A 27,006-nucleotide genomic window follows, 5' to 3' on the forward strand; every position below is an offset into this window, starting at 1 on the left:
AGTGAGACTTCTTCTGGAGTATTGGTCCAGTTCTGGTCTCCCTGTTATATGAAGGATATAATAAAGCTGGAGAGGGTTCAGATGAGATTTACCAGGATGTTGCTGAGAATGGAGGGTTTGAGTTAGAAGGAGAGGCTGGATAGGCTGGGACTTTTTCCACTGGAACTTAGGATGTTGAGGGGTGACGTTATAGAGGCTTATAACATCACGAGGAACATCTATCAGGTGAATAGCCAAGTTTTTTCCCCAGGGTGGGGGATTTCAAAAGTAAGGGGTATATTTTTAAGGTGAGAGGATAAAGATTTAAAAAGGACCTGAGAGACAACTTTTTCACACAGAGACTGGTTTGTATGTGGAATGAACCGCTGGAGGAAGTGGTAGATGCAGGTGCAGTTACAATATTTAAAAGACATTTGGACAGGTATATGAATAGGAAAGGTTTAGAGAGATATGGGCCAAATGGGACTAAGTTACTATCAGAAACTTGGACAGCATGATCGAGTCGGATTGAAGGGTCTGCTTCCATGCTGTATAACTCTAAGTTAGCTGCTGGGTTTCCTTTACAGTGACTGCAATTCATTTGGTGCGTCATTGGCTGCAAACAGCTTTGGCACATCTGCTGGTCGTGGCACAAGCCCTTTTTGCTTAAAGATCACAGGGCTGTTTGTGGGATCTTGCAATTCACATCTCAGCCAGTTCCACATCCCCATCCCCTCCCCTTGCCCAAACCATGACCGACTTTCCCCCCCGCCTGGCCATTTCCCTAAATTCCAGCTGGTGGGCACACTACAAAAGTCAGTTCATTGCCTGCAAGGGGCTTTGAGAGGCCCAACAGCAATTGGATGCTTTCTCCATTCCCTCAATGTCTGGGAGCGGACGAACTACAAAGCCACCGTCCAGGAAACTACATCTCCCGGCACTGCCGGGGTTTGCGCATGCCCATGGATGCCGGGATGGGGGGGCGGGGCTGAGACAGGAAGTGCCTGGAACGTTGGCCCGGGAGGCCTGTGTCAACTTGCAGAGTTTGTGTATCAATTTGCAAGCGGAAGGAGGTGAGTTTTGCTCCAACTGCTGCACACACAAATAAGATTAAAAAAGATATTTTGCAAAATAATCTCATTGCAGAAGCTCCTGCTTTGGCTCGGTGGAGGCTGTCCCTGAAATCTACAAACAGAAGGTGAATGGAAAAACAGCCTGGGCCACGGCGATGACAGCGTGTGGATGGGCCGAATGTTCTCCCTGCAGCTCCCGTGCCCCAGGGGAATGCCTTGGAGGGGGGTTTGTAAGGGCGAGACGACGTCTGATTGCCACTGGGGCCGGGGGGTGGCGGTATTTCTAATCGACCTATTCAGGGATGTTGTGATAAAGGTAGTCTCCATAATCGCAGAGAGGATTTGTAAGGCTGCTCTCTCTGCAGAGAGAGAGAGAGAGAGGCGGCTGGTGGTGAATTTAACCTTCCATACACCCTCTGGAGCTAGTGGGCCATCTGGCTTAGAGGTAGGGACACTGATGGTTGTTTTGGAGCTGCTTTCTGAATCCCTGGCCTGGGGCAGAGGGGCACAGTTCACTCCTTTGGCCCAGATTTTCCTCACTGGCCTTCACATGGTGTCAGGAATTTATTTCTTATTCATTCGCGGCCTGAGGGTGTCACTTCCTAGACCGGAATTGTTGCCCATCCCTAACTGCCCAAAGGGCAGTCACGAATCAACCACATTGCTGTCAGTCTGGAGACACATGTGGGCCCAGGCTAAGGATGGTAGCCAAATGATGACCATGAGACTATTGTCAATTGTCAAGAAAGATCCATCTAATCAGTTATGTCCTTTAGGGAAGGAAACTGCCACCCTTACCTGTTCTGACCTACATGTGACTCCAGACCCACTGCAATGTGGTTGGCTGTTAACTATCGCAGAGCAGTTAGGGACAGGCAATAAATGTTTGCTTAGCCATTGATACCCAGATCCCGTGAATGAATTTTTAAATAAAAAACAGATTTTTAAAAAAGTGAATGCAGATTCCAGCATCTGCCACGGCAGGATTTGAACCCAAATCCTTAGAACATTGTATCAGAGATAATGGGAACTGCAGATGCTGGGGAATCCAAGATAATAAAGTGTGAAGCTGGATGAACACAACAGGCCCAGCAGCATCTCAGGAGCACAAAAGCTGACGTTTCGGGCCTAGACCCTTCATCAGAGAGGGGGATGGGGTGAGGGTTCTGGAATAAATAGGGAGCGAGAGGGAGGCGGACCGAAGGAGCGAAAAGAAGATAGGTGGAAAGGAGAGTATAGGTGGGGAGGTAGGGAGGGGATAGGTCAGTCCAGGGAAGACGGACAGGTCAAGGAGGTGGGATGAGGTTAGTAGGTAGGAGATGGAGGTGCGGCTTGGGGTGGGAGGGATGGGTGAGAGGAAGAACAGGTTAGGGAGGCAGAGACAGGAAGGGCTGGTTTTGGGATGCAGTGGGTGGGGGGGAAGAGCTGGGCTGGTTGTGTGGTGCAGTGGGGGAAGGGGACGAACTGGGCTGGTTTTGGGATGCGGTGGGGGAAGGGGAGATTTTGAAGCTGGTGAAGTCCACATTGATACCATTGGGCTGCAGGGTTCCCAAGCGGAATATGAGTTGCTGTTCCTGCAACCTTCGGGTGGCATCATTGTGGCACTGCAGGAGGCCCATGATGGACATGTCGTCTGAGGAATGGGAGGGGGAGTTAAAATGGTTCGTGACTGGGAGGTGCAGTTGTTTATTGCGAACCGAGCGGAGGTGTTCTGCAAAGCGGTCCCCAAGCCTCCGGGTGTTCTGCAAAGCGGTCCCCAAGCCTCCGCAATAAACAACTGCACCTCCCAATCGCGAACCATTTCAACTCCCCCTCCCATTCTTTAGATGACATGTCCATCATGGGCCTCCTGCAGTGCCACAATGATGCCACCCGAAGGTTGCAGGAACAGCAACTCATATTCCGCTTGGGAACCCTGCAGCCCAATGGTATCAATGTGGACTTCACCAGCTTCAAAATCTCCCCTTCCCCCACCGCATCCCAAAACCAGCCCAGTTCGTCCCCTCCCCCCACTGCATCCCAAAACCAGCCCAGCCTGTCTCTGCCTCCCTAACCTGTTCTTCCTCTCCCCCATCCCTTCCTCCCACCCCAAGCCACACCTCCATTTCCTACCTATTAACCTCATCCCACCTCCTTGACCTGTCCGTCTTCCCTGGACTGACCTATTATCTCCCCACCTATACTCTCCTCTCCACTTATCTTCTTTTCTCTCCATCTTCGGTCCGCCTCCCCCTCTCTCCCTATTTATTCCAGAACCCTCACCCCATCCCCCTCTCTGATGAAGGGTCTAGGCCTGAAACGTCAGTTTTTGTGCTCCTGAGATGCTGCTTGGCCTGCTGTGTTCATCCGGCTTCACACTTTATTTCCTTTGAACATTACCTGGATTTCTGGACAAAGTCAAAAATCACATGATTCCAGATTATAGTTGACTTAAAAACACAAGCTTTCAGAGCTCAGCTCCTACCTCAGGCGTAGTGTGAGAGAGGGGATATATGATACAATTAAAAAGCAGAAAGGTAACAACCCTAAAATTGGCCGCCACTTGTTTAAACTTTAAACAGTTAGGAAGGTGACTACTGATTAAAATGCAAAATCCAGATTCCCCTCACGTCACTGTCCCGAGGTAATTAAAGGTTTTATCAATGTATATGAGAGGTGACATCACAGGTCAGACAATGCATTTTAGCTGTGAGGTCCTGCTTAGAATCTGTCTGTTTTAAACTGGGGTCAGAATTTTCTGATCAAAACAGAATGTGTCTACACAACATCTTGAATGAAATATTTCTGGTTTATGTGAAACAGGGAGAGTGCATGTGTGTGAAAGAGAGAGTGTATGTGTGTGAGAGGCAGTGTATGTGTCTGTGTGAAAAAGAGTGTATGTGAGACAAAGGGTCTGAGTGTGTGTGGGGTGCGGGTGAGTGTGTACGGGGTGTGTGTGGGGTGGGGGATGGTGTATGTGCGGGGGTGTGTGTGTGTGTGTGTGTGTGTGAGGGTGTAGGTGAAAGTGTGCGCGGGTGTAGGTGTGAGTGAGTGTGTGCGCGCACGCGAGGTTGAGTGTGTGTGTGTGTGTGTAGATGGTGGGGTCACCTGTTGTGCGACATGAGCCCAAGATCACAGTTGAGGCCACCCTCATGGGTATGGAACTTGGCTATCAGCCCCTGCTCAGCGATTTTTTGTTATAATGTATCTCAAACTCCACCTTGGAGAACACTTACCCGAAGATAGGAGGCTAAACGTCCTTGATCCCAGAAGTGGTCCCCCTCTGGGAGGGAACACCCCTGTCCGATCTTCATTGTGCAGTGTTCATCCATCCATTGTCATAGCATCTGTATGGTCTTGCCTATGTCCCATGCCTCGGAAATCCTTGCCTGTACCGTATGAGATAGACAACATTGGCCTGAGTCACTTGAGTATCTGCTGTGTAAATGGTGGATGGTGTTCCCATGTGTTGATAGTGTCCATGTCGATGATCTGAAACGTCTTGCACAGGTTGCTATGACAGGGTTAGATTTCTAGATTAGATTAGATTTCCAACAGTGTGGAAACAGGCCCTTCAGCCCAACAAGTCCACACTGTCTCTTGAAGCAACCCACCCAGACCCATCCCCCTACAACCCACAAACCCCTGAAAACTACGGACAATTTAGCATGGCCAATCTACCTAACCTGCACATCTTTGGACTGTGGGAGGAAACCGGAGCACCCGGAGGAAACCCACGCAGACACAGGGAGAATGTGCAAACTCCACACAGACAGTGGTCCGAGGCAGGAATCGAACCCGGGTCCCTGGCGCTGTGAGGCTGCAGTGCTAACCACTGAGCCACCGTGCCGCCCCAAATTGTGTGGTGTTGTGGTCTATGTCCTCCTGGAGGCTGTAGTTTGCTGCAAACAGTGAACTGTTCCAGCTTTGGCCGCTGTTTGAAGGCGAGAAGTGGAGGCATAGGTAAGATCGTGGTGAGGTACTCATCATCGTCAGTAATGTGTTGAGGCTCAAAAACGTGGCGTAGTTTCTCCACTCTCGGGAAGTTCTGGGTTTTTGCTGTGGCATGACGGAATTGGCGATCAATGAGTTGAGCACTGTATTCTGTTCTTATTAGGGCATCCTTCCAACACCGTTAGGTGTCTGTCGCACTTCCCCTAATCTGTATAGATTCTGTGTATGTGCAGGGCTAGTCCATAGGGAATGGGGTTTTAATATATTGTTAGAGTGGAATCTAGAGAAGTGCAGCATCGTGAGGTTATTTGAGGGCTTGTGGTAGAGTGAGGCCCGTCCCTGGAGATGCGTGTGACCAGGAATGAGACTGATTCTAAAGAATGGTCCATGCTAAGTCTGATTGTGGGATAAAATTTGATACCGCTGTGTAGTCATTTCAGTGATTTCTCACCATTGGACAATGGGACCCTGTGTGAGAAGCTCTCTGGCTATGTTGGGGACATCTTGAAACCCAATGTACAAGGAACCTCAAGCTTCTGTCACGACACCACAGATTTCTTACAGAAACTCAGCACTCACGGGACCAGTCAACCAGATACATTCCCCACCACAATATACGTTTCAGCACTCTACACCAGCACCCTCATGACTACAGCATCGCTGCAATAGCCTAAATACTCACTACCAACAACTTCCAACTTCCAGACACCATCTTACAACTCATCTGCTTCTTCCACGACCGCAATATCCTCAACTTTGACAACAAGTTCTTTATCCAGATTCTCAGAACAGCCATACGGACCAAATCCACACCCCAATATGCCAACATTTTCATGCACAAGACTACTTCGTTATGCGGAACCTCCAACCAACAGTATATATCAGATACTTTGACAACATTTTCTTCCTTTGGTCTCATGGTGAGGAATCACTGAAACAAACAATGTACTACAGCCACACGATGGGCCACCATCCACCACATATACAGCAGACACTCGTGACTGGGCCAGTGTTGTCTCTCTCACACGCTGCAGGCAAGGATGCTCCAAGGCATGGTATATTGGTGAGACCATGCAGACGCTACAACAATGGATGGGTGGACACCGAGCAACATTCGCCAGACAGGAATGTTCCCTCCCAGTGGGGGAGCAGGTGGAGTTCGAGATATACTGTAACGCAAAATTGCTGAGGCTAAAATGCATTGTCTGACCTGAAAGTCTCACCTGTTGTATACATTGCTAAAACGTTTACCTCGGGACAGTGACTTGAGGGGAATCTGGATCTTGCATTGTTAATCAGTAGCCGCCTCCCTAACCGATTCAAGTTTCAACAAGAGGCGGCCAGTTTAATGGCTGTTATCTTTCTGCTTATAAATTGTGTCTTATACCCTCTTTTGTACTATGCCTGAGGAAGGATCTGAGCTCTGAAAGCTTGCATTTTTAAATAAACCTGTTGGACATTAACCTGGTGTTGTGTGAATTTTGACCTTCTCCACCCCAGTCCAACACCTGCACCTCCACATCATGGATTTCTGGATTAACAGTTCAGCGATAATACCACTAGGCCATTGCCTCTCTAGTAATTGGGATAAGATATACGGCGATCTGAATCTAATGCACCTCCAGGGCCCCTTTGGAGATAGCAAGAAATGCCGATGCTGGAGTCAGAGATAGTACATTGTGGAGCTGGATGAGCGCAGCAGGCCAGGCGGGATTGGAGGAGCAGGAGAGTTGAGTTTCAGGTCGGGACCACTTCCGCTCTTTCTCTCCCCATCCGACTCCCCTATCCTGATGTTAAATCCTCTGGATTACATTGGTGCCTCCAGGATCTGAGGATTCATATCTGGGACACTGCTACAAGGAATGCAGGGGAAATGTCAATGGGGAGTTTAAAACATTCAAACAAGGTCACTTGGCCCCTTGAGTTTGTTCTGCCTGTGGCCTGTACTGTATTCTCTACAGTTTAGTGCAGGAGCACTTCTAAGAGAGTAATCAGGAAGGCAACGATGGGATATGAGATAGCATTGGCAAATAAGATTAAGGATAATCCAGAGTTTCTCTGTGTACATTAACTGAGAGAGGGTAGGGCTTCTTAAAGATCAAGGAGGTCATCCTGGTGTTGACCCCCAGGAGATGGGAGAGACACAAAATGAATATTATGCATCAGTTTTTATTGTGGATAAAGAAATGGGAGTCTAGAGAATTCAGAGAAATAAACTTTGATGTTTTAAAAACAGTTCACATCACAGAAGAGCCAGTTCAGAAGCCTTAGAGAACATAAAGGTGGATAACTCTCCGAGACCTGATCTCATGTATTCCAGAATGCTGTGGGGAGTAAATTATGAGACCCCTGCAGAAATATTTGCATCATCTACAAATACAGATGAGATGCCTGATGACTGGAGGGTGGTTAATGTATACCTTTGTTTAAGAAAGGTTGTCAATGGGAATCAGCGAACTATGGACCTGTGAGTCTGACTTCGGTTGTGGCTAAGTTGTTGGAGGTGATTGTAAAAGATAGGATTTATGGACATTTACAGAGGCAGAAATTGATTAGGGATTGTCATCATGGTTTTGTGCGAGGAAAACACTGTCTCACAAACTTGGTTGTGTTCTTTGAGGAAGTTACCAAAAAGATTAATGATGGCATTGTCTTGTTCCCCCGAAAACCTTTCAACCCCTCAGCTATCAAGGTTCTACCTAGGTCACCTGAAAATATTCAAGAGCTCAGCTTCCAAAACCTTTTGAGGAAGGGAATTCCAAAGACTCACATGAGAAACCATTTCACTTTATCTCAGGGGGTGACTGTTTGTTCTTGAAGGGTGACGGTTCTCCCACAAGGGGAAACATCTGTTCCACACTGGGTTGTCATTCTGGCATTGCCCCCGTTTTAAAATAAGACGTATAGTTCGGCCTGTCTAGCTTCTTACGTCAAGCTACCTTTTTTAAAAATTCATTCACAGGATGTAAACATCACTGGCTAAACTGGCATTAATTGCCCGTAGGGCAGTTACCAGTTAAACACTTAGCTGTGGGTCTGAAGTCACACATCCAGCTTCACACTTTGTTGTCCAGGCCTCTTAGACAGTTACTTTTGACTGAATCTTTTAAAAATGGCTTGATGAGGCAAGGCTTGTATCCATTGAGAGTTCAGAAGAGTGAGATGTGACTTTTATTCCAACATCAGTCTCATAACAAAAGGATGAATAGAAAAAAATGAAAGAACTGCAGATGCTGTAAATCAGGAACAAGCTCATAAATGTTCCCATGATGGCAGGATTTGAACCTGGATCTTTAGAACAGTAGTCCATTGACATTACCACGAGGCCGTCATCTCTCCTTAAAGCAGGTTCGTGTTTGCTTGAAGGTGGAGTTGCAGGTAGATAGGATAGTGAAGATGTTTCCTTCGTTTACCATTATTGGTCAATGCATCGAATACAGGGGTTGGGAGGTCGTATTGCAGCTGTACAGGACATCGATTAGGCCACTTTTGGAATACTGTGTTCAATTCTGGTCTTCCTGCTATAGGAAAGATATTATGAAACTTGAAAGGGTTTCAGGGATGTTACTGGGGCTAAAGGGTTTGAGCTATAGGAAGAGATTGGGGCTATTTTCCCTGGAGCATCAGAGACTGAGGGATGACCTTACAGAAGTTCATAAAATCGTGAGGAGCATGGATGAGGTAAATAACCAAAATTTTCTTTCCCCCCAGGGTAGGGGAGTCAAAAACCAGAGGGGCATAGATTTAAGGTGAGAGGGGAAAGATTTAAAAGGGGACCTGAGGGGCAACTTTTCACACAAGAGGGTGGAGCACGTATGGAATGAGCTGCCAGAGGACGTGGTGGAGGCTGGGACAGTTACAACATTTAAAAGGCATCTGGATGGGTACATGAGTGAAGGTTTATGGGCCAAATGCTGGCAAAATGAGACAAAATTAATTTAGGGTATCTGATCAGTATGGGCAAGTTGAACCAAAGGATCTGTCTCTGTACTGTTCCACACTACGATTAGAACATTAACCTGAGGTTCTATCCAGTAACAGTGGCACTGTTTATTCCTTATTTGTAAGCCTCGAAAGGATGAACCAACTAGACCACCTTGCTTCGCTCAGTCACGTTGCCAGTGTTCTTGCTGTTGCCCTGGGGGAGGGGGTGGTGAGTTTGTGGTTCTCTTGGGGCTGCGAGGGATGAAGATGCTTTCTCTTGGGGAGGTTATTAACACATGGCTATGTGGTTCTGTTTCAGGGGGCAGGCAGGATGCAGCTGACCAGGCACAGCGACCATGTACTGCAGCAGTTGTGCTCCCAGCTGGAATACGGCTTTCTGTGTGATTGCTCCATAACCGTGGGCGACGTCCACTTCCGGGCTCACCGGGTGGTGCTGGCAGCCTGCAGCTCCTACTTCCACAAGCTCTTTGTGAATCAGCCGGCAGAGGCCTCACACGTGTGCCTCAGTTCGCAGGCCGTCAGCCCTGACCACTTCGACCTGATCCTGCAGCTGATGTACACGGGCCGCCTGGAGTCTTCGCCTCCCGACTGCGACAGGTTCCGGGCCTCCCTCAACTTCTTGAAGCTCTACAACGCTTCCCGGTTCCCCGCCCTGGCGGCAGCCGGAGGGAACGAGGAGGCAGCCCCTCCCACTTTGGCAGGTGGCAAGGGGGAGAGGTTAGTCTTTGGTGTGGAACTGTGCCGCTGGGACAGCAACAGGCCGGACACTGTCCCCACACAGCAGCAGCTGCCAGTCTCCATCAAATCGGAAACGCCCGAGGGGCCATGCAGCGAGGCGCCGCCAGCCATACAGCTCCAGCTACGCTGCCCCCTCTGTGGCCTGGCCTTCGAGCAGCCCCAAGCTTTGCAGGAACATCTGCCCGGCTGCCTGCGGCCAAGGGATGGCATGGCAATGGGCGCTGCCGACGGGCAGAACCCTGCGCCCGAGGTGAAGCAAGAGGCCCCCGAGAGGAGGTGGGAGGGGGACGGGGGCCTTCCCGAGGAGCCGGGGGCTGGCAGCCTGAAGCCGCCGAAGGTGGAAGCCCCCGAGGAAGGGGCGCAGGGGGAGCACCACCCTCTGGTGCTGGAGCTCAGCGGCATCACGGTGGTAAGGGTGGGAGGAGAGGAGCGGGAGCCCGGGGTCTCCCTGGCTCGCCCTCCCGAGGATTATGAACTGGAGGAGGGAGAGGTGCGGTTCCCGGGAGATGACGACCTGGTGCTGGAGAACCCCTCGGAGGACGGCTCCTTTAGCAGCTCCAGCTCCGGTAGCAGCTCCACCTCTGACAGCGAGGCCTTGCTCCCGAGCCCGGAGCCCAGTGAGGATGAGGGCCGGGCACACCGGAGACCCTGGAGTTGCCAGACCTGCCACCCATCAGAGAGGCAGTGCGTGCCTCTGCGGAGTCGGGTGAGCGCCCGGGGGAAGCTGGAGCGTGTCCATCCACCTGCAACCTCCTCCTTGCGGTGCTGCATGGCAGAGGGCAGTGCATGCCCAGACACTGGGCATCAGAGCTGCCAGGATTGGAAGGGGAGACGGGGCCTGGACCGCGTGCTATCCAGGGGAGCAGTGACCGGGCGCAGCAAGAAAGGACCAAAGGCAAGCAAGCAGCAGGGGACATCCCGTCATAAGAAGGGCACAGAGGCTGCGGCGGGCAAGCTGCAGCGTTCGGCCAAGGCATCGGCGCCGCCCGGCACCAGGAAACACACCTGCCAAGTCTGTGGCAAAGGTTTCCTGCAGCGGGGACACCTGACTGAGCACGTGGCCAGCCATGCTAGCAAGTTCCCCTGCCGCATATGTGGGCAGGAGTTCCCGCAGGAGCGCGAGCTGCGGCTCCACGCGGCCTCCCACGCTGGTGACACCCGCTACGCCTGCTGGATGTGCGGCCAGGGCAGCCGCCGCAAGCACGGCCACCTGCGGCACATGGTCGGCCACCTCTCCCCGGGCCAGGTCCTTTGCCGGGTCTGCTTTGAGATCTTCCGCGGCGCGCCGGAGCTGCAGCGCCATCTCGAGAGCCACCTCTACCCGTGCGGCGTGTGCGGCGAGAAGTTCAAGCGTAAAAAAGACGTGGTGGGCCATTCTGCCAGCTGCTGGATGAAGAATCTGATGAATTCTGAACCGGACAGGCCCCTGAACTGTCAGGAGAATGCCAATTAACTCCCTAACCTGTCCTCCCAGCTCCCACAAACAAGAAATCTGTGTCATGCCCCATCTCCCACTGCATTGCAAGCTCTCTCGCTGAGCTGCAGAGTACAGAAGGTCCCAGTTGGATCCATTTCTAAATTAGTCTCGTGACCAGGACAGTCGCAGATGGATGGGCGGGGTTTTCCATTCGCCACTGCACTACCCCATACTCCTATTTGCGTGGGGAAAGCAGAGAATGGGGCCAGGCTGCCTGGCAGTGTTGGGACTGAGCGGGAATACTCCAGTTGGCATGACACCTCCATAATGCCCAATCTGCAATAACTACCTCAAACAGCACTTATCACTCTCGCCCTCCATTCCTTCCATCCAAAACCTCAGCCCCAGTTTTTTAAAATCAGATTTTGCACGTGAAAAGCTTCTGTTTAAGGGAAAAGTCATTGCATAGTAAGCGAGATACTTGGAGGGAGGGGAAGAGGGAGCTTATTGATACATTAAAATTAGGTGCTCGACCAGGGCAGGATTGAAATCCAATCACCCCAACCCCACAAAAACAAGGCACTCCCAGTGCAGCCATTCCACAGCTGAAGGAAAGTGTCCAACCTGGCAGGGGAGTAGCTGGGATCCATGTGGAAGCTGAAAGCCAATGGGAGAAATCAGTGCCAAATCCGAGAAAAGGCAGCAAGTGGAGGGAAACACCATTAGTGGTCATTGTCTGATCTCCAACAGCTGCTCAGGTATTGGGACAGCACATGGCTGTTTGACTGTTGGACTGTTGATGTTTAGAGATTTGAAAACCCACAGTTTGTGTTCCAAACAGTATTCGTTTGTAACTTGAGTTGCGTACACCGCTTTCTATTAAGTGAAGAGTCTTATGGTCAGTGTACAAATAATTAAAATTATTATGAACATTAATGCTTTCTTTTTGGGTTTTTTTTTTAAGAAGGCTTTGAGCAAAAGGCATTGGTGATGTTCATTGTGAAACAGACTGAAGGAGTTAAGCTGAGCATTGTTCTGGTCCAGCTGTGGTAAAGTCCCAATAAAAACCAAAAGAACTGCGGATGCTGTAAATCAGGAACAAAAACAAAGTCGCTGGAAAAGCTCAGCAGGTCTGGCAGCATCTGTGAAGGAGAAAACAGAGTTGACTGTGGTAATGTCCTGTTGAATGGACGGTCTCTGGGGTTAAGAATAAAACTGAGTGTCCCTCAAAAATTTAGCTTCCTCGCACTGGGCTCACTGTTTGTTTCAGATATTTTATTAATCTTTCTGTCTGCACTGAGAGACCACAGGTTCTTGGAACAATGCTCCGTGCCCTGTATCCTTACCAGTTTGTAATAAAGATTCTTCCTCCTCCCCAGTAATAAATACCAGTCTCACCAGCAATACCATTCTCAAATAAATACAGATGTAGGTAATAGCTGATATAACTAGGACCTTACCTCCACTTTTACTGTCTGCTTCACGTAATCCTTAACTCCAAAGGCCTAGTGGTATTATCACTGGACTGTTAATCCAGAGATCCAGGTAATGTTCTGGGGGAATCCATGTTTGAATCCCACCACGACAGATGGTGGAATTGGAATTCAATACAAATTTGAAATTAAGAGTCTAATGATGATCATGAATCCATTGTCAATTGTCAGGAAAGACCCATCTGGTTCACTCACGCCCTTTAGGGAAGGAAACTGCCATCCTTACCTGGTCTGGCCTACATGTGACTCCAGACCCACTGTGGTCAACATTTACACTGCCCTCTGGGTAATTAAGCATGGGCAACAAATGCAAGCCTAGCTGGTGACAACCTCATCCCACAAATGAATTTTGAAAAAGTCCAATGTCTATCAAAAATAAATATTCAAGTCTGAGTTTGACAGTGATCCAGACTCCACTGCTCTCTGGGGAGAATTCCAAACACAAGTGATCCTCAGATGAAATTCCACATTTTAATTTTATATGGGAGACCCCCTATCTTGCATTTGTGCCTCCTGTCCTAGAGTTCCTCCACAAGAGGAAAGACCTTCACAACATCTACCCTAACAAACTCCCTCTGAATCATCTTTCGATGCCAGTGAATATAGGTGCAGCCTTTTCTCATGAGGCAGATCCTGTGAGTCGAGTGAATGTTTATTTAAAAAGGGCTGTTTCTTGCCTGTCTTAGTTATGCAACTCTTGGCTGAGATCTCAGCCACAGAGGAATCGAAGGAGAGAGTCAGCATGTTCAGCGTTGACTGCCATGAGATTCCGAACCCATATTCCAAGTAATACTGATTTATTCTTTTTTAAAAAAATACACATTCTTCAGTATACAAAAGGATTGCATTGGGACAAGTGTAGCAATCCCAAAAGGAGGAACCAGTGGGTATTCCAGGATCACAGAGCTGGGTGCAGAACAGCAAGCATCTGCATCACGACAGAGACCTGGGTCTGCTGGAACTTGAAAGAAATCGTACATCACCTTTGGAATTTGCAAATGTGCAGTCAGACAGGAAGGGGGCAGTTTCTCAAATATGTTGCAGTTCAGCACAGCCCATTTACCACAAGGTTATTGATGGTTGTAAGTTGAGAAGTTTTTTTTTCAAATGGGTATTGTCCTCACGTGTTCTGGTGAACAATTAATGTTTATCTTTTTTCTTTTTCTTCTTGTGACCCTTATTTACCTGGGCATGTGGAGCCTGTGGGATGTCTCTCTCTCTCCTCCTTTTCTTTTCCCGCTTTTTGTTCTCGCGCTCCAGTATTGCTGTATCAGAGTGTTCGAAGCCAGCTTCCTCCTGCTTTTTTTTGCTCTTTGTCCTCTTTCTCTGGCTGTCAACCACTCCTTTGTGGTCAGGCTCATCTCCGCTGACCGCTACCATTCCTTTCAGCCCCTTCCTCCTCTTGGCCTTAACCTCCCTTACATCGCCAAGCTGCAGTGCAGCAGCTGTAACCTGGCACGGTTTTTTATGTGGCAGCTGGCTGCATGGGGCTGCGCCAAAGGGCTGGAACCTCAGCTTGAGGCCTGGTGGGATGCTGGGAGCCGGACTGGTGGGGATGGAGTGTGGTTCGTCATTACCACCAGTGTCCCCCCAACTCTCACCGATGGTGATGGAACCAGCAAATGGTGGACAGCTCTCTGTCGCTGAAGGGAGGACCAGGCAGACTCCCCCTCCAGCTGTAGGCGTGCCAAACACATTATAAAGTTTGTCCTTGCATGTCTTAGATTTAAGAGTCTGAAAACCGACCAAAGGAATCTTCCTTCCAGAAAAGCTAAAATAGAAAAAACAAACAAAAACTGAACAGTTAGTGATAATGGGAACTGCAGATGCTGGAGAATCCGAGATAACAAAGTGTGAAGCTGGATGAACACAGCAGGCCAAGCAGCATCACAGGAGCACAAAAGCTGACGTTTCGGGCCAAGACCGTTCATCAGAGAGCAGTTACAGTCATGTGCAAATAGAATCACATCTTTTTCTCTCTCCTTCCTGCTACCAACACCTTGCACCCCCACCCCCCACCACTGAGGTGCTGAGTAACCAACATGCATTTATGTACTGCCTATCTGGCCATTCCTGAATGCTTTACAGCCACAATACACTTTTCACATAGTGTTGCTCTTGTAGGAAAAGCTGCTACTAGTCTGTGCGTGACTAGTTCCAAAACTAAAAAGTGACAATTACCAGACAAAACTTTTTGATGACATTGAGAGACAAGTATTAGCCAAGGCTCCAGGCAGAACTCATTTTTTCCCTTCAGAATTGTGCCATGGGCCCGTTTACATTTATAGAATCTCTCGTGCGGAAGCAGGATTTGGCCCATTATGAGTCCACACTGATCTGCTGAACAGCATCCTACCTAGACCCAGCCCGCTACCCTATCCCTGGAAGTCTGCATTCCCCATGGCTAATCCACTTAATCTGCACATCCTTGGACACTATGGGGCAAATCAATTAACCTGCACATCTCTTGACTGTGGAAGGAAACCCACGCAGACACGGGGAGAACATGCAAACTCCACACCAACAGTCACCCAAAGGTGGAATCAAACCTGGGTTTCTGGTGCTGAAAGGGTTGAATCTTTCATCTGAAAGACAGCACATGCAGCCCTCCCTTTCAATCACACAAAACGTTCTGAATTCAGAGTGGAAAGTGCTATAGCCGACACCCATTCAACTAAAAACTGAAAGAACCGCAGGCACTGTAAATCAGAAACAAAAACACAAATTGCTGGAAAAGCTCAGCAGGTCTGACAGCATCTGTGTAGAGAAACCAGAGTTTAACGCTCCTTAAAACACAAGTGCTTTGGGTGACAGACACGCTTTCAGGTGACGTAGACATAGCTGGTATTTGTTATTCACCCCTAACCGCCCATGAACTGAATGGCTCAAACTTTTCAGGGTGTAGTCAAAATATGGGTCTGCAGTCACGTACAGGCCAGACCAGATGAGGACAGCAGATTTCCTTCCCTAAAAAGGACATCAGCAAACAAGGTGGATTTTGCAACAACTGCTCATTGTTTTGTGATTACCATCACGGAGACTGGCTTCCAATTCCAGACTTTACTCTAAAGTCAGACCAGAGGTGAAACATTATTTCTCTCCAAAAATAAAAGCTGACGGACCTGAGTTTTTCCTTGTTAGTTTTTGATTTTTAGTAGAATTGAAGTTCCACAAGTTGCTCTGATAGGATTTGAACGAGTTTCCCCAAGGCCTCTGGGTTACCAGTGCAGTGACATTACTACTGGGCCACCATCTTACCCCTTCATACTCTAAAACGAGAGGTTTGCAGGTGATTGAATCCTCTGCATACTCACCTACGCGGATCAAAGTCTATGGGTGCTTTGATGAGCCAGAGTTCTGTAGATGGATCATTCACTTTCTCTGGTACAAGATCACAGAATGTTGTACGTGGACAAGGGGTGAATTCCGGAGGACACTGAAACTTTGTCGCCTTAGTGGGCCCTGAAACAAGTAACACAGCTTCAGCTTTTAATTCAAAAACAGAAATTGCTGGAGAAACTCAGGAGGTCTGGCAACAGAAAGCAGGGTTAGCAAGGAGTCCAGTTCCAAAGAAGTGTCATTGGACTCGAAACATTAACGCTGCTCTCCCTCTCTCTCCACAAGTCGTGCCAAGCCTGTTGATCTTCTCCATCAATTTGTTTCAGACATTCAGCAGCTGCAGCTCTTGGTTTATTTAAGCTTTGTACTCATTCATGAAATGAAAGTATCACTGATAAGGGTGACATTTATTGTCCATCCAGGCTCTTGAGAATGACATCTTTCAGTTGCGACCCACTCACGTTTTGGGTGGTGACCCTTGAACAGGAGCAAGGGTTTACAGCCAACACAGGAAGAGGAATCAGAGTCATGGATAATCAGCCATGATCATAATGAATGGTGATGCTGGCTCGAAGGGCCCACTCCAGCACCTATTGTCTAGTCATACAGCACAGAAACAGACCCTGCACGCCTATCAGAATCCCAACTAAAACTAGTCCTGTCTCCTTGTGCTTAGGCCATATCCCCCCCCAAAACACTACTTAAGTACTCAATACCATCTGCTTATCTAAATACCTGTTAAACATTCAACTGTATCCACATCCACCACTTCCTCAGGATGTTCCTTCCACAAAAACCACCTGCTGTATAAAACTGTTGACCCTCAGTTCCCCTTTAAACCCCTTACACCAACACCCCGACCCACGACTCCGCCGCCTCACCTCAGCCCCAGAAGTCCAGGACTCCCCTACTCCGGGGAAAAGGCCTTCAGCTACTCACCCCGTCCATGCCCTTCATGGTTTTATAAATCTCTATAAAAGTCACCCCTCAGGAGGCGTCAGTCCCCCCGCCAACTCCCCCCTCCCCCCAGCCCAGAGGGCATCAGCCCGCCCCTGTTAACATTCCCCCCCTCCCCCCAGCCTGGAGGGGAACAGTAACCCCGCCTCCCCAATCCCCCTCAGCCAACAGGGTAACAGTTCCCCCCACCCTCCCCAATCTCCCCCCCCCCAAGCCCGGAGGGTAACAGTTAGCCCCCCCCAACTCCAGCCCCCGAGGGTAACAGTTTCTCCCCCCACTCCTCCAGCCCCCGAGGGTAACAGTTTCTCCCCCCCCCTCCGCCAGCCCCCGAGGGTAACAGTTTCTCCCCCACTCCTCCAGCTCCCGAGGAAAACAGTTTCTCCCCAACTCCTCCAGCCCCCGAGGGAAAGTTTCTCCCCAACTCCTCCAGCCCCCGAGGGAAACAGTTTCTCCCCAACTCCTCCAGCCCCCGAGGGAAACAGTTTCTCCCCAACTCCTCCAGCCCCCGAGGGAAACAGTTTCTCCCCCACTCCTCCAGCTCCCGAGGGAAAGTTTCTCCCCCACTCCTCCAGCTCCCGAGGAAAAGTTTCTCCCCAACTCCTCCAGCTCCCGAGGAAAAGTTTCTCCCCAACTCCTCCAGCCCCCGAGGGAAAGTTTCGCCCCCACCTCTGCCAGCCCCCGAGGGTAACAGTTTCTCCCCCACTCCTCCAGCCCCCGAGGGAAAGTTTCTCCCCAACTCCTCCAGCCCCCGAGGGAAAGTTTCTCCCCCACTCCTCCAGCCCCCGAGGGAAACAGTTTCTCCCCCACTCCTCCAGCTCCCGAGGGAATGTTTCTCCCCCACTCCTCCAGCCCCCGAGGGAAACAGTTTCTCCCCCACTCCTCCAGCTCCCGAGGGAAAGTTTCTCCCCCACTCCTCCAGCCCCCGAGGGAAACAGTTTCTCCCCCACTCCTCCAGCTCCCGAGGGAATGTTTCTCCCCCACTCCTCCAGCCCCCGAGGGAAACAGTTTCTCCCCCACTCCACCAGCCCACGAGGGTAACAGATTCCCTCCCCGGCCTCCGCCCCAGCCCCCGGAGCTAACAGTTCCCCTCCCCCCGGGGCTAACAGTCCCCCTACCCCGACTCCACCCGAGGCTAACAGTCCCCTCCCACCCAGCCCCCAAGGCTAACAGTCCCCACCACCACCGCCCCCCTCCTAACAGTCCACACCACCCCCCACCTCACCCTCAAGGCTAACAGTCCCCCACCTCGCGCCTCCCCCCCCAGCCCCCGAGGCCAACAGTTCCCCCCCCCCCGAGCCCCTGAGGCCAACAGTTCCCCACCCCCCAGGCCAACAGTTCCCCACCTCACGCGCCCCCCCCACCCTTCGCCCCCGAGGCCAACAGTTCCCCCCCCCAGGCCCCGAGGCCAACTGTTCTCCCCCCCCAGCCCCCGAGGCCAACAGTTCCCCCCCCCACCCAGACCCCCCCTCCCAACCCCCCCCCCAGCCCCCGAGGCCAACAGTTTTCCCCCCTCCCAGCCCCCGAGGCCAACAGTTTTCCCCCCTCCCAACCCCCCCCCCCCAGCCCCCCGAGGCCAACAGTTTTCCCCCCTCCCAACCCCCGAGGCCAACAGTTTTCCCCCCTCCCAGCCCCCGAGGCCAACAGTTTTCCCCCCTCCCAACCCCCCCCCCAGCCCCCGAGGCCAACAGTTTTCCCCCCTCCCAGCCCCCGAGGCCAACAGTTTTCCCCCCTCCCAACCCCCACCCCAGGCCAACAGTTTACCCCCCCCCCAGCCCCCGAGGCCAACAGTTTACCCCCCCCCCAGCCCCCGAGGCCAACAGTTTCCCCCCCCCCAGCCCCCGAGGCCAACAGTTCCCCCCCCCCCAGCCCCCGAGGCCAACAGTTCCCCCCCCCCCAGCCCCCGAGGCCAACAGTTTCCCCCCCCCCCAGCCCCCGAGGCCAACAGTTTCCCCCCCCCCCAGCCCCCGAGGCCAACAGTTTCCCCCCCCCCCAGCCCCCGAGGCCAACAGTTTCCCCCCCCCCCAGCCCCCGAGGCCAACAGTTTCCCCCCCCCCCCAGCCCCCGAGGCCAACAGTTTTCCCCCCTCCCAAACCCCCCCCCCAGCCCCCGAGGCCAACAGTTTTCCCCCCTCCCAACCCCCCCCCCAGCCCCCGAGGCCAACAGTTTTCCCCCCTCCCAACCCCCCCCCCCAGCCCCCGAGGCCAACAGTTTCCCCCCCCCCCAGCCCCCGAGGCCAACAGTTTCCCCCCCCCCCCAGCCCCCGAGGCCAACAGTTTTCCCCCCTCCCAAACCCCCCCCCCAGCCCCCGAGGCCAACAGTTTTCCCCCCTCCCAACCCCCCCCCCAGCCCCCGAGGCCAACAGTTTTCCCCCCTCCCAACCCCCCCCCCCAGCCCCCGAGGCCAACAGTTTTCCCCCCTCCCAACCCCCCCCCAGCCCCCGAGGCCAACAGTTTTCCCCCCTCCCAGCCCCCGAGGCCAACAGTTTTCCCCCCTCCCAGCCCCCGAGGCCAACAGTTTTCCCCCCTCCCAACCCCCCCCCCAGCCCCCGAGGCCAACAGTTTTCCCCCCTCCCAACACCCCCCCAGCCCCCGAGGCCAACAGTTTTCCCCCCTCCCAACACCCCCCCAGCCCCCGAGGCCAACAGTTTTCCCCCCTCCCAACCCCCCCCCCCCAGCCCCCGAGGCCAACAGTTTTCCCCCCTCCCAACCCCCCCCCCCCAGCCCCCGAGGCCAACAGTTTTCCCCCCTCCCAGCCCCCGAGGCCAACAGTTTTCCCCCCTCCCAACCCCCCCCCCAGCCCCCGAGGCCAACAGTTTTCCCCCCCCCCAGCCCCCGAGGCCAACAGTTTTCCCCCCTCCCAGCCCCCGAGGCCAACAGTTTTCCCCCCTCCCAGCCCCCGAGGCCAACAGTTTTCCCCCCTCCCAACCCCCCCCCAAGCCCCCGAGGCCAACAGTTTTCCCCCCTCCCAACCCCCCCCCAGCCCCCGAGGCCAACAGTTTTGCCCCCTCCCAACCCCCCCCCCTAGCCCCCGAGGCCAACAGTTTTCCCCCCTCCCAACCCCCCCCCCAGCCCCCCGAGGCCAACAGTTTTCCCCCCTCCCAGCCCCCAAGGCCAACAGTTTTCCCCCCCCCCAACCCCCCCCCCCCAGCCCCCCAAGGCCAACAGTTTTCCCCCCTCCCAACCCCCCCCAGCCCCCGAGGCCAACAGTTTTCCCCCCTCCCAACCCCCCCCCCCCAGCCCCCCGAGGCCAACAGTTTTCCCCCCTCCCAGCCCCCAAGGCCAACAGTTTTCCCCCCTCCCAACCCCCCCCCCCCAGCCCCCCAAGGCCAACAGTTTTCCCCCCTCCCAGCCCCCGAGGCCAACAGTTTTCCCCCCTCCCAGCCCCCGAGGCCAACAGTTTTCCCCCCTCCCAGCCCCCGAGGCCAACAGTTTTCCCCCCTCCCAGCCCCCGAGGCCAACAGTTTTCCCCCCTCCCAACCCCCCCCCAGCCCCCGAGGCCAACAGTTTTCCCCCCTCCCAACCCCCCCCCCAGCCCCCGAGGCCAACAGTTTTCCCCCCTCCCAACCTCCCCCCCAGCCCCCGAGGCCAACAGTTTTCCCCCCTCCCAACCCCCCCCCCAGCCCCCGAGGCCAACAGTTTTCCCCCCTCCCAACCCCCCCCCCAGCCCCCGAGGCCAACAGTTTTCCCCCCTCCCAACCCCCCGCCCAGCCCCCGAGGCCAACAGTTTTCCCCCCTCCCAACCCCCCCCCCCAGCCCCCGAGGCCAACAGTTTTCCCCCCTCCCAACCCCCCCCCCCAGCCCCCGAGGCCAACAGTTTTCCCCCCTCCCAACCCCCCCCCCAGCCCCCGAGGCCAACAGTTTTCCCCCCTCCCAGCCCCCCCCCCCAGCCCCCGAGGCCAACAGTTTTCCCCCCTCCCAGCCCCCCCCCCAGCCCCCGAGGCCAACAGTTTTCCCCCCTCCCAGCCCCCGAGGCCAACAGTTTTCCCCCCTCCCAGCCCCCGAGGCCACAAGTTTTCCCCCCTCCCAACCCCCCCCCCAGCCCCCGAGGCCAACAGTTTTCCCCCCTCCCAACCCCCCCCCCAGCCCCCGAGGCCAACAGTTTTCCCCCCTCCCAACCCCCCCCCCAGCCCCCGAGGCCAACAGTTTTCCCCCCTCCCAACCCCCCCCAGCCCCCGAGGCCAACAGTTTTCCCCCCTCCCAACCCCCCCCCCAGCCCCCCGAGGCCAACAGTTTTCCCCCCCCCCAGCCCCCCGAGGCCAACAGTTCCCCCCCCCAGGCCCCGAGGCCAACTGTTCTCCCCCCCCAGCCCCCGAGGCCAACAGTTCCCCCCCCCACCCAGACCCCCCCTCCCAACCCCCCCCCCAGCCCCCGAGGCCAACAGTTTTCCCCCCTCCCAGCCCCCGAGGCCAACAGTTTTCCCCCCTCCCAACCCCCCCCCCCAGCCCCCCGAGGCCAACAGTTTTCCCCCCTCCCAACCCCCGAGGCCAACAGTTTTCCCCCCTCCCAGCCCCCGAGGCCAACAGTTTTCCCCCCTCCCAACCCCCCCCCCAGCCCCCGAGGCCAACAGTTTTCCCCCCTCCCAGCCCCCGAGGCCAACAGTTTTCCCCCCTCCCAACCCCCACCCCAGGCCAACAGTTTACCCCCCCCCAGCCCCCGAGGCCAACAGTTTACCCCCCCCCCAGCCCCCGAGGCCAACAGTTTCCCCCCCCCCCAGCCCCCGAGGCCAACAGTTCCCCCCCCCCCAGCCCCCGAGGCCAACAGTTCCCCCCCCCCCAGCCCCCGAGGCCAACAGTTTCCCCCCCCCCCAGCCCCCGAGGCCAACAGTTTCCCCCCCCCCCAGCCCCCGAGGCCAACAGTTTCCCCCCCCCCCAGCCCCCGAGGCCAACTGTTTCCCCCCCCCCAGCCCCCGAGGCCAACAGTTTCCCCCCCCCCCCAGCCCCCGAGGCCAACAGTTTTCCCCCCTCCCAAACCCCCCCCCCAGCCCCCGAGGCCAACAGTTTTCCCCCCTCCCAACCCCCCCCCCAGCCCCCGAGGCCAACAGTTTTCCCCCCTCCCAACCCCCCCCCCCAGCCCCCGAGGCCAACAGTTTCCCCCCCCCCCCAGCCCCCGAGGCCAACAGTTTCCCCCCCCCCCAGCCCCCGAGGCCAACAGTTTTCCCCCCTCCCAAACCCCCCCCCCAGCCCCCGAGGCCAACAGTTTTCCCCCCTCCCAACCCCCCCCCCAGCCCCCGAGGCCAACAGTTTTCCCCCCTCCCAACCCCCCCCCCCAGCCCCCGAGGCCAACAGTTTTCCCCCCTCCCAACCCCCCCCCAGCCCCCGAGGCCAACAGTTTTCCCCCCTCCCAGCCCCCGAGGCCAACAGTTTTCCCCCCTCCCAGCCCCCGAGGCCAACAGTTTTCCCCCCTCCCAACCCCCCCCCCAGCCCCCGAGGCCAACAGTTTTCCCCCCTCCCAACACCCCCCCAGGCCAACAGTTTTCCCCCCTCCCAACACCCCCCCAGCCCCCGAGGCCAACAGTTTTCCCCCCTCCCAACCCCCCCCCCCCAGCCCCCGAGGCCAACAGTTTTCCCCCCTCCCAACCCCCCCCCCCCAGCCCCCGAGGCCAACAGTTTTCCCCCCTCCCAGCCCCCCCCCCCCCAGCCCCCGAGGCCAACAGTTTTCCCCCCTCCCAGCCCCCGAGGCCAACAGTTTTCCCCCCTCCCAACCCCCCCCCCAGCCCCCGAGGCCAACAGTTTTCCCCCCCCCCAGCCCCCGAGGCCAACAGTTTTCCCCCCTCCCAGCCCCCGAGGCCAACAGTTTTCCCCCCTCCCAGCCCCCGAGGCCAACAGTTTTCCCCCCTCCCAGCCCCCGAGGCCAACAGTTTTCCCCCCTCCCAACCCCCCCCCAAGCCCCCGAGGCCAACAGTTTTCCCCCCTCCCAACCCCCCCCCAGCCCCCGAGGCCAACAGTTTTGCCCCCTCCCAACCCCCCCCCCAGCCCCCGAGGCCAACAGTTTTCCCCCCTCCCAACCCCCCCCCCCAGCCCCCCGAGGCCAACAGTTTTCCCCCCTCCCAGCCCCCAAGGCCAACAGTTTTCCCCCCCCCCAACCCCCCCCCCCCAGCCCCCCAAGGCCAACAGTTTTCCCCCCTCCCAACCCCCCCCAGCCCCCGAGGCCAACAGTTTTCCCCCCTCCCAACCCCCCCCCCCCAGCCCCCCGAGGCCAACAGTTTTCCCCCCTCCCAGCCCCCAAGGCCAACAGTTTTCCCCCCTCCCAACCCCCCCCCCCCAGCCCCCCAAGGCCAACAGTTTTCCCCCCTCCCAGCCCCCGAGGCCAACAGTTTTCCCCCCTCCCAGCCCCCGAGGCCAACAGTTTTCCCCCCTCCCAGCCCCCGAGGCCAACAGTTTTCCCCCCTCCCAACCCCCCCCCCAGCCCCCGAGGCCAACAGTTTTCCCCCCTCCCAACCCCCCGCCCAGCCCCCGAGGCCAACAGTTTTCCCCCCTCCCAACCCCCCCCCCCAGCCCCCGAGGCCAACAGTTTTCCCCCCTCCCAACCCCCCCCCCAGCCCCCGAGGCCAACAGTTTTCCCCCCTCCCAGCCCCCCCCCCCAGCCCCCGAGGCCAACAGTTTTCCCCCCTCCCAGCCCCCCCCCCAGCCCCCGAGGCCAACAGTTTTCCCCCCTCCCAGCCCCCGAGGCCAACAGTTTTCCCCCCTCCCAGCCCCCGAGGCCAACAGTTTTCCCCCCTCCCAACCCCCCCCCCAGCCCCCGAGGCCAACAGTTTTCCCCCCTCCCAACCCCCCCCCCAGCCCCCGAGGCCAACAGTTTTCCCCCCTCCCAACCCCCCCCCCAGCCCCCCGAGGCCAACAGTTTTCCCCCCCCCCAGCCCCCCGAGGCCAACAGTTTTCCCCCCTCCCAGCCCCCGAGGCCAACAGTTTTCCCCCCTCCCAACCCCCCCCCCCCAGCCCCCCGAGGCCAACAGTTTTCCCCCCTCCCAGCCCCCGAGGCCAACAGTTTTCCCCCCTCCCAACCCCCCCCCCAGCCCCCCGAGGCCAACAGTTTTCCCCCCTCCCAGCCCCCGAGGCCAACAGTTTTCCCCCCTCCCAACCCCCCCCCCAGCCCCCGAGGCCAACAGTTTTCCCCCCTCCCAACCCCCCCCCCCAGCCCCCGAGGCCAACAGTTTTCCCCCCTCCCAACCCCCCCCCCAGCCCCCGAGGCCAACAGTTTTCCCCCCTCCCAACCCCCCCCCCAGCCCCCGAGGCCAACAGTTTTCCCCCCTCCCAACCCCCCCCCCAGCCCCCGAGGCCAACAGTTTTCCCCCCTCCCAGCCCCCCCCCCCAGCCCCCGAGGCCAACAGTTTTCCCCCCTCCCAGCCCCCCCCCCCAGCCCCCGAGGCCAACAGTTTTCCCCCCTCCCAGCCCCCCCCCCAGCCCCCGAGGCCAACAGTTTTCCCCCCTCCCAACCCCCCCCCCCCAGCCCCCGAGGCCAACAGTTTTCCCCCCTCCCAGCCCCCGAGGCCAACAGTTTTCCCCCCTCCCAACCCCCCCCCCAGCCCCCGAGGCCAACAGTTTTCCCCCCTCCCAGCCCCCGAGGCCAACAGTTTTCCCCCCTCCCAGCCCCCGAGGCCAACAGTTTTCCCCCCTCCCAACCCCCCCCCCAGCCCCCGAGGCCAACAGTTTTCCCCCCTCCCAACCCCCCCCCCCCAGCCCCCGAGGCCAACAGTTTTCCCCCCTCCCAACCCCCCCCCCAGCCCCCGAGGCCAACAGTTTTCCCCCCTCCCAACCCCCCCCCCAGCCCCCGAGGCCAACAGTTTTCCCCCCTCCCAGCCCCCCCCCCCAGCCCCCGAGGCCAACAGTTTTCCCCCCTCCCAGCCCCCCCCCCCAGCCCCCGAGGCCAACAGTTTTCCCCCCTCCCAGCCCCCCCCCCAGCCCCCGAGGCCAACAGTTTTCCCCCCTCCCAACCCCCCCCCCCAGCCCCCGAGGCCAACAGTTTTCCCCCCTCCCAGCCCCCGAGGCCAACAGTTTTCCCCCCTCCCAACCCCCCCCCCAGCCCCCGAGGCCAACAGTTTTCCCCCCTCCCAGCCCCCCCCCCCAGCCCCCGAGGCCAACAGTTTTCCCCCCTCCCAGCCCCCCCCCCCAGCCCCCGAGGCCAACAGTTTTCCCCCCTCCCAGCCCCCCCCCCAGCCCCCGAGGCCAACAGTTTTCCCCCCTCCCAGCCCCCCCCCCAGCCCCCGAGGCCAACAGTTTTCCCCCCTCCCAGCCCCCGAGGCCAACAGTTTTCCCCCCTCCCAGCCCCCCCCCCAGCCCCCGAGGCCAACAGTTCCCAACCCCCCCCCCCCAGCCCCCGAGGCCAACAGTTCCCAACCCCCACCCAGCCCCCGAGGCCAACAGTTCCCAACCCCCACCCAGCCCCCGAGGCTAACAGTTACCCTCCTCCTCCCCAGCCCCAGCCGTATCAGTCCGCCCCCGTTAACAGTCTCTCGCCTCTCTCTGAGGGCCGGGGGGTGGCGGGGAGCCCGGCCTCTAACTCCTCACCTGGCGGTGGCGGCTCCGAGCCCCGAGCCCGAGGCGGTGTGTCAGGCTGTTCGGCTTCACTCTCCTCGCTGCTGGACACCCCCCAGCTCTGCAGCTCCATCCCCGGGCGGCATCGAGGAGCAGGCCCCATCTCCCCGGGCAACCACGTGCCGACCTCTGACCTGACTGCACCATCTCTCTCCATGTGTGGGGGGGAAATTCTGGTCATTATTTCCCCATTTGACCAATATCAACATTTATAAGTAACTGTGTAATGCGAAACGAACTTATATCGTCTTCAAACTTTTATTAAATATAATAGACTGCGGTCCTAACCTTTGAGAACATTTATTTAGATTCATTGCAAACATTTATTCCCCTCATCTCCCGATGAGACAATCCTCAGTCCCCCGATCCACATCCATAGAACTGACTCGTATTTCAATTTACAGAGAAAAGATCTAAATTCGACATCATTTCCACAATTTTAATGATTATCATTGTTTAGATGGACTCACAATGTAATTTTAGATGCTTACAATGTGTTTGCTGGACATTCTTATCACCAACTGACCTCCCTGCAAAAATAGAATGGTGCAGCCTTAAAGGAAACCTTAAAGCTGAATTCTGGGCTAATCCACTAGAAATGGGGGTGTGTGTGGAGAACATCTGTAATTATTTTTTCCTTTTCAAACATAAAGGTCATTGATAATTGGGGTTTGCCTCTCTCAATGATGTGTCATGTGACTTCCGACTTCATCTTTGTTTGTGTTTTATGTTTGAACACATTTCGTTAGATGTGTCCGGTGCTTCGTTCCCAGAACAAGTCCTTTAAAGGGGATGTGACCCATCCAGTCTGCCGACGGAAAATTCCACTTGAGTTGTGTGCAGCAGGGAGCGCTGTTGGACGAAGTTGGCAACAAAGTTTGGAACATAATCCGTCTCAGATGCAGTTCAAGACAGTATAACTGAACTATTCCGATGAGTTATCTTTCTAATCAACCTGTTCAGAGAAACTATTAAGCACCTGTGGACCAGATGGGATCTGAACTTGGTCTCCTGGCTCAGAGGTGCGGTCATTAACAACTGTGCCACAGCAGCCCCCTCACCAGCCAGATGAAGCTAACAGTTAAGGTGGAATGGACTGTCTATTTAAAATGTTTATCTTTGTTTCAACAGCCTTCACCCGACAAAGGAGCTGCGCTCTGAAAGCTTGCGATTTCAGATAAACCCATTGGACTATGACCTGGTGTCGTGTGACTCCAGACTTTGTCCACCCCAGTCCAACACCACCATCTCCATGTCATGGCTGTCATTGGCACCACAGTCTGCAGGCTCAAAGCGGAGAGGATCTCCAATAAAATTGTGCACATCAACACTTCACCTGATGAAGGAGCAGCGCTCCGAAAGCTTGTGATTTCAAATAAAACTGTTGGACTATAACCCGGCTAACAAAGTGCGGAGCTGGATGAACACAGCAGGCCAAGCAGCATCTCAGGAGCACAAAAGCTGACGTTTCGGGCCTAGACCCTTCATCAGAGAGGGGGATGGGGAGAGGGTTCTGGAATAAATAGGGAGAGAGGGGTCGGCGAACCGAAGATGGCCCTGAGGTTGGTCCGGAGGGAGGAGGGTAACTTCTTCAGGTTAGGC

The 27,006-nt window shown here is 55.8% G+C and overlaps 2 protein-coding genes across 3 annotated transcripts; one reads left to right on the forward strand and one right to left on the reverse strand.

Annotated features, from left to right (window-relative positions):
* The first annotated feature begins 972 nt into the window (after positions 1–972).
* Positions 973–12,010, forward strand: LOC125447865 (zinc finger and BTB domain-containing protein 1-like). Of its 2 annotated transcripts, none has more exons than XM_048522649.2 (2): positions 973–1,052; positions 9,229–12,010. In XM_048522649.2, exon 2 carries the CDS (start codon positions 9,241–9,243, stop codon positions 11,119–11,121), a length of 1,881 nt encoding a protein of 626 aa, XP_048378606.2. In that variant the 5' UTR covers positions 973–1,052; positions 9,229–9,240; the 3' UTR covers positions 11,122–12,010. The 2 variants fall into 2 exon arrangements, with proteins under 2 accessions (XP_048378606.2, XP_048378607.2); XM_048522650.2 differs by lacking the exon at positions 973–1,052 and adding an exon at positions 1,087–1,177.
* Positions 8,134–25,521, reverse strand: polr1g (RNA polymerase I subunit G). The gene is made up of 4 exons (XM_048522653.2): positions 25,378–25,521; positions 15,893–16,040; positions 12,546–14,349; positions 8,134–8,506 (listed from the first exon to the last, which is right to left on the reverse strand). Exons 1-3 carry the CDS (start codon positions 25,505–25,507, stop codon positions 13,719–13,721), a joined length of 909 nt encoding a protein of 302 aa, XP_048378610.1. The 5' UTR covers positions 25,508–25,521; the 3' UTR covers positions 8,134–8,506; positions 12,546–13,718.
* Between the last annotated feature and the right edge of the window lie 1,485 nt (positions 25,522–27,006).

This window comes from Stegostoma tigrinum, chromosome 39 (assembly GCF_030684315.1).
Source record: "Stegostoma tigrinum isolate sSteTig4 chromosome 39, sSteTig4.hap1, whole genome shotgun sequence".
Lineage (NCBI taxonomy): Eukaryota > Metazoa > Chordata > Chondrichthyes > Orectolobiformes > Stegostomatidae > Stegostoma > Stegostoma tigrinum.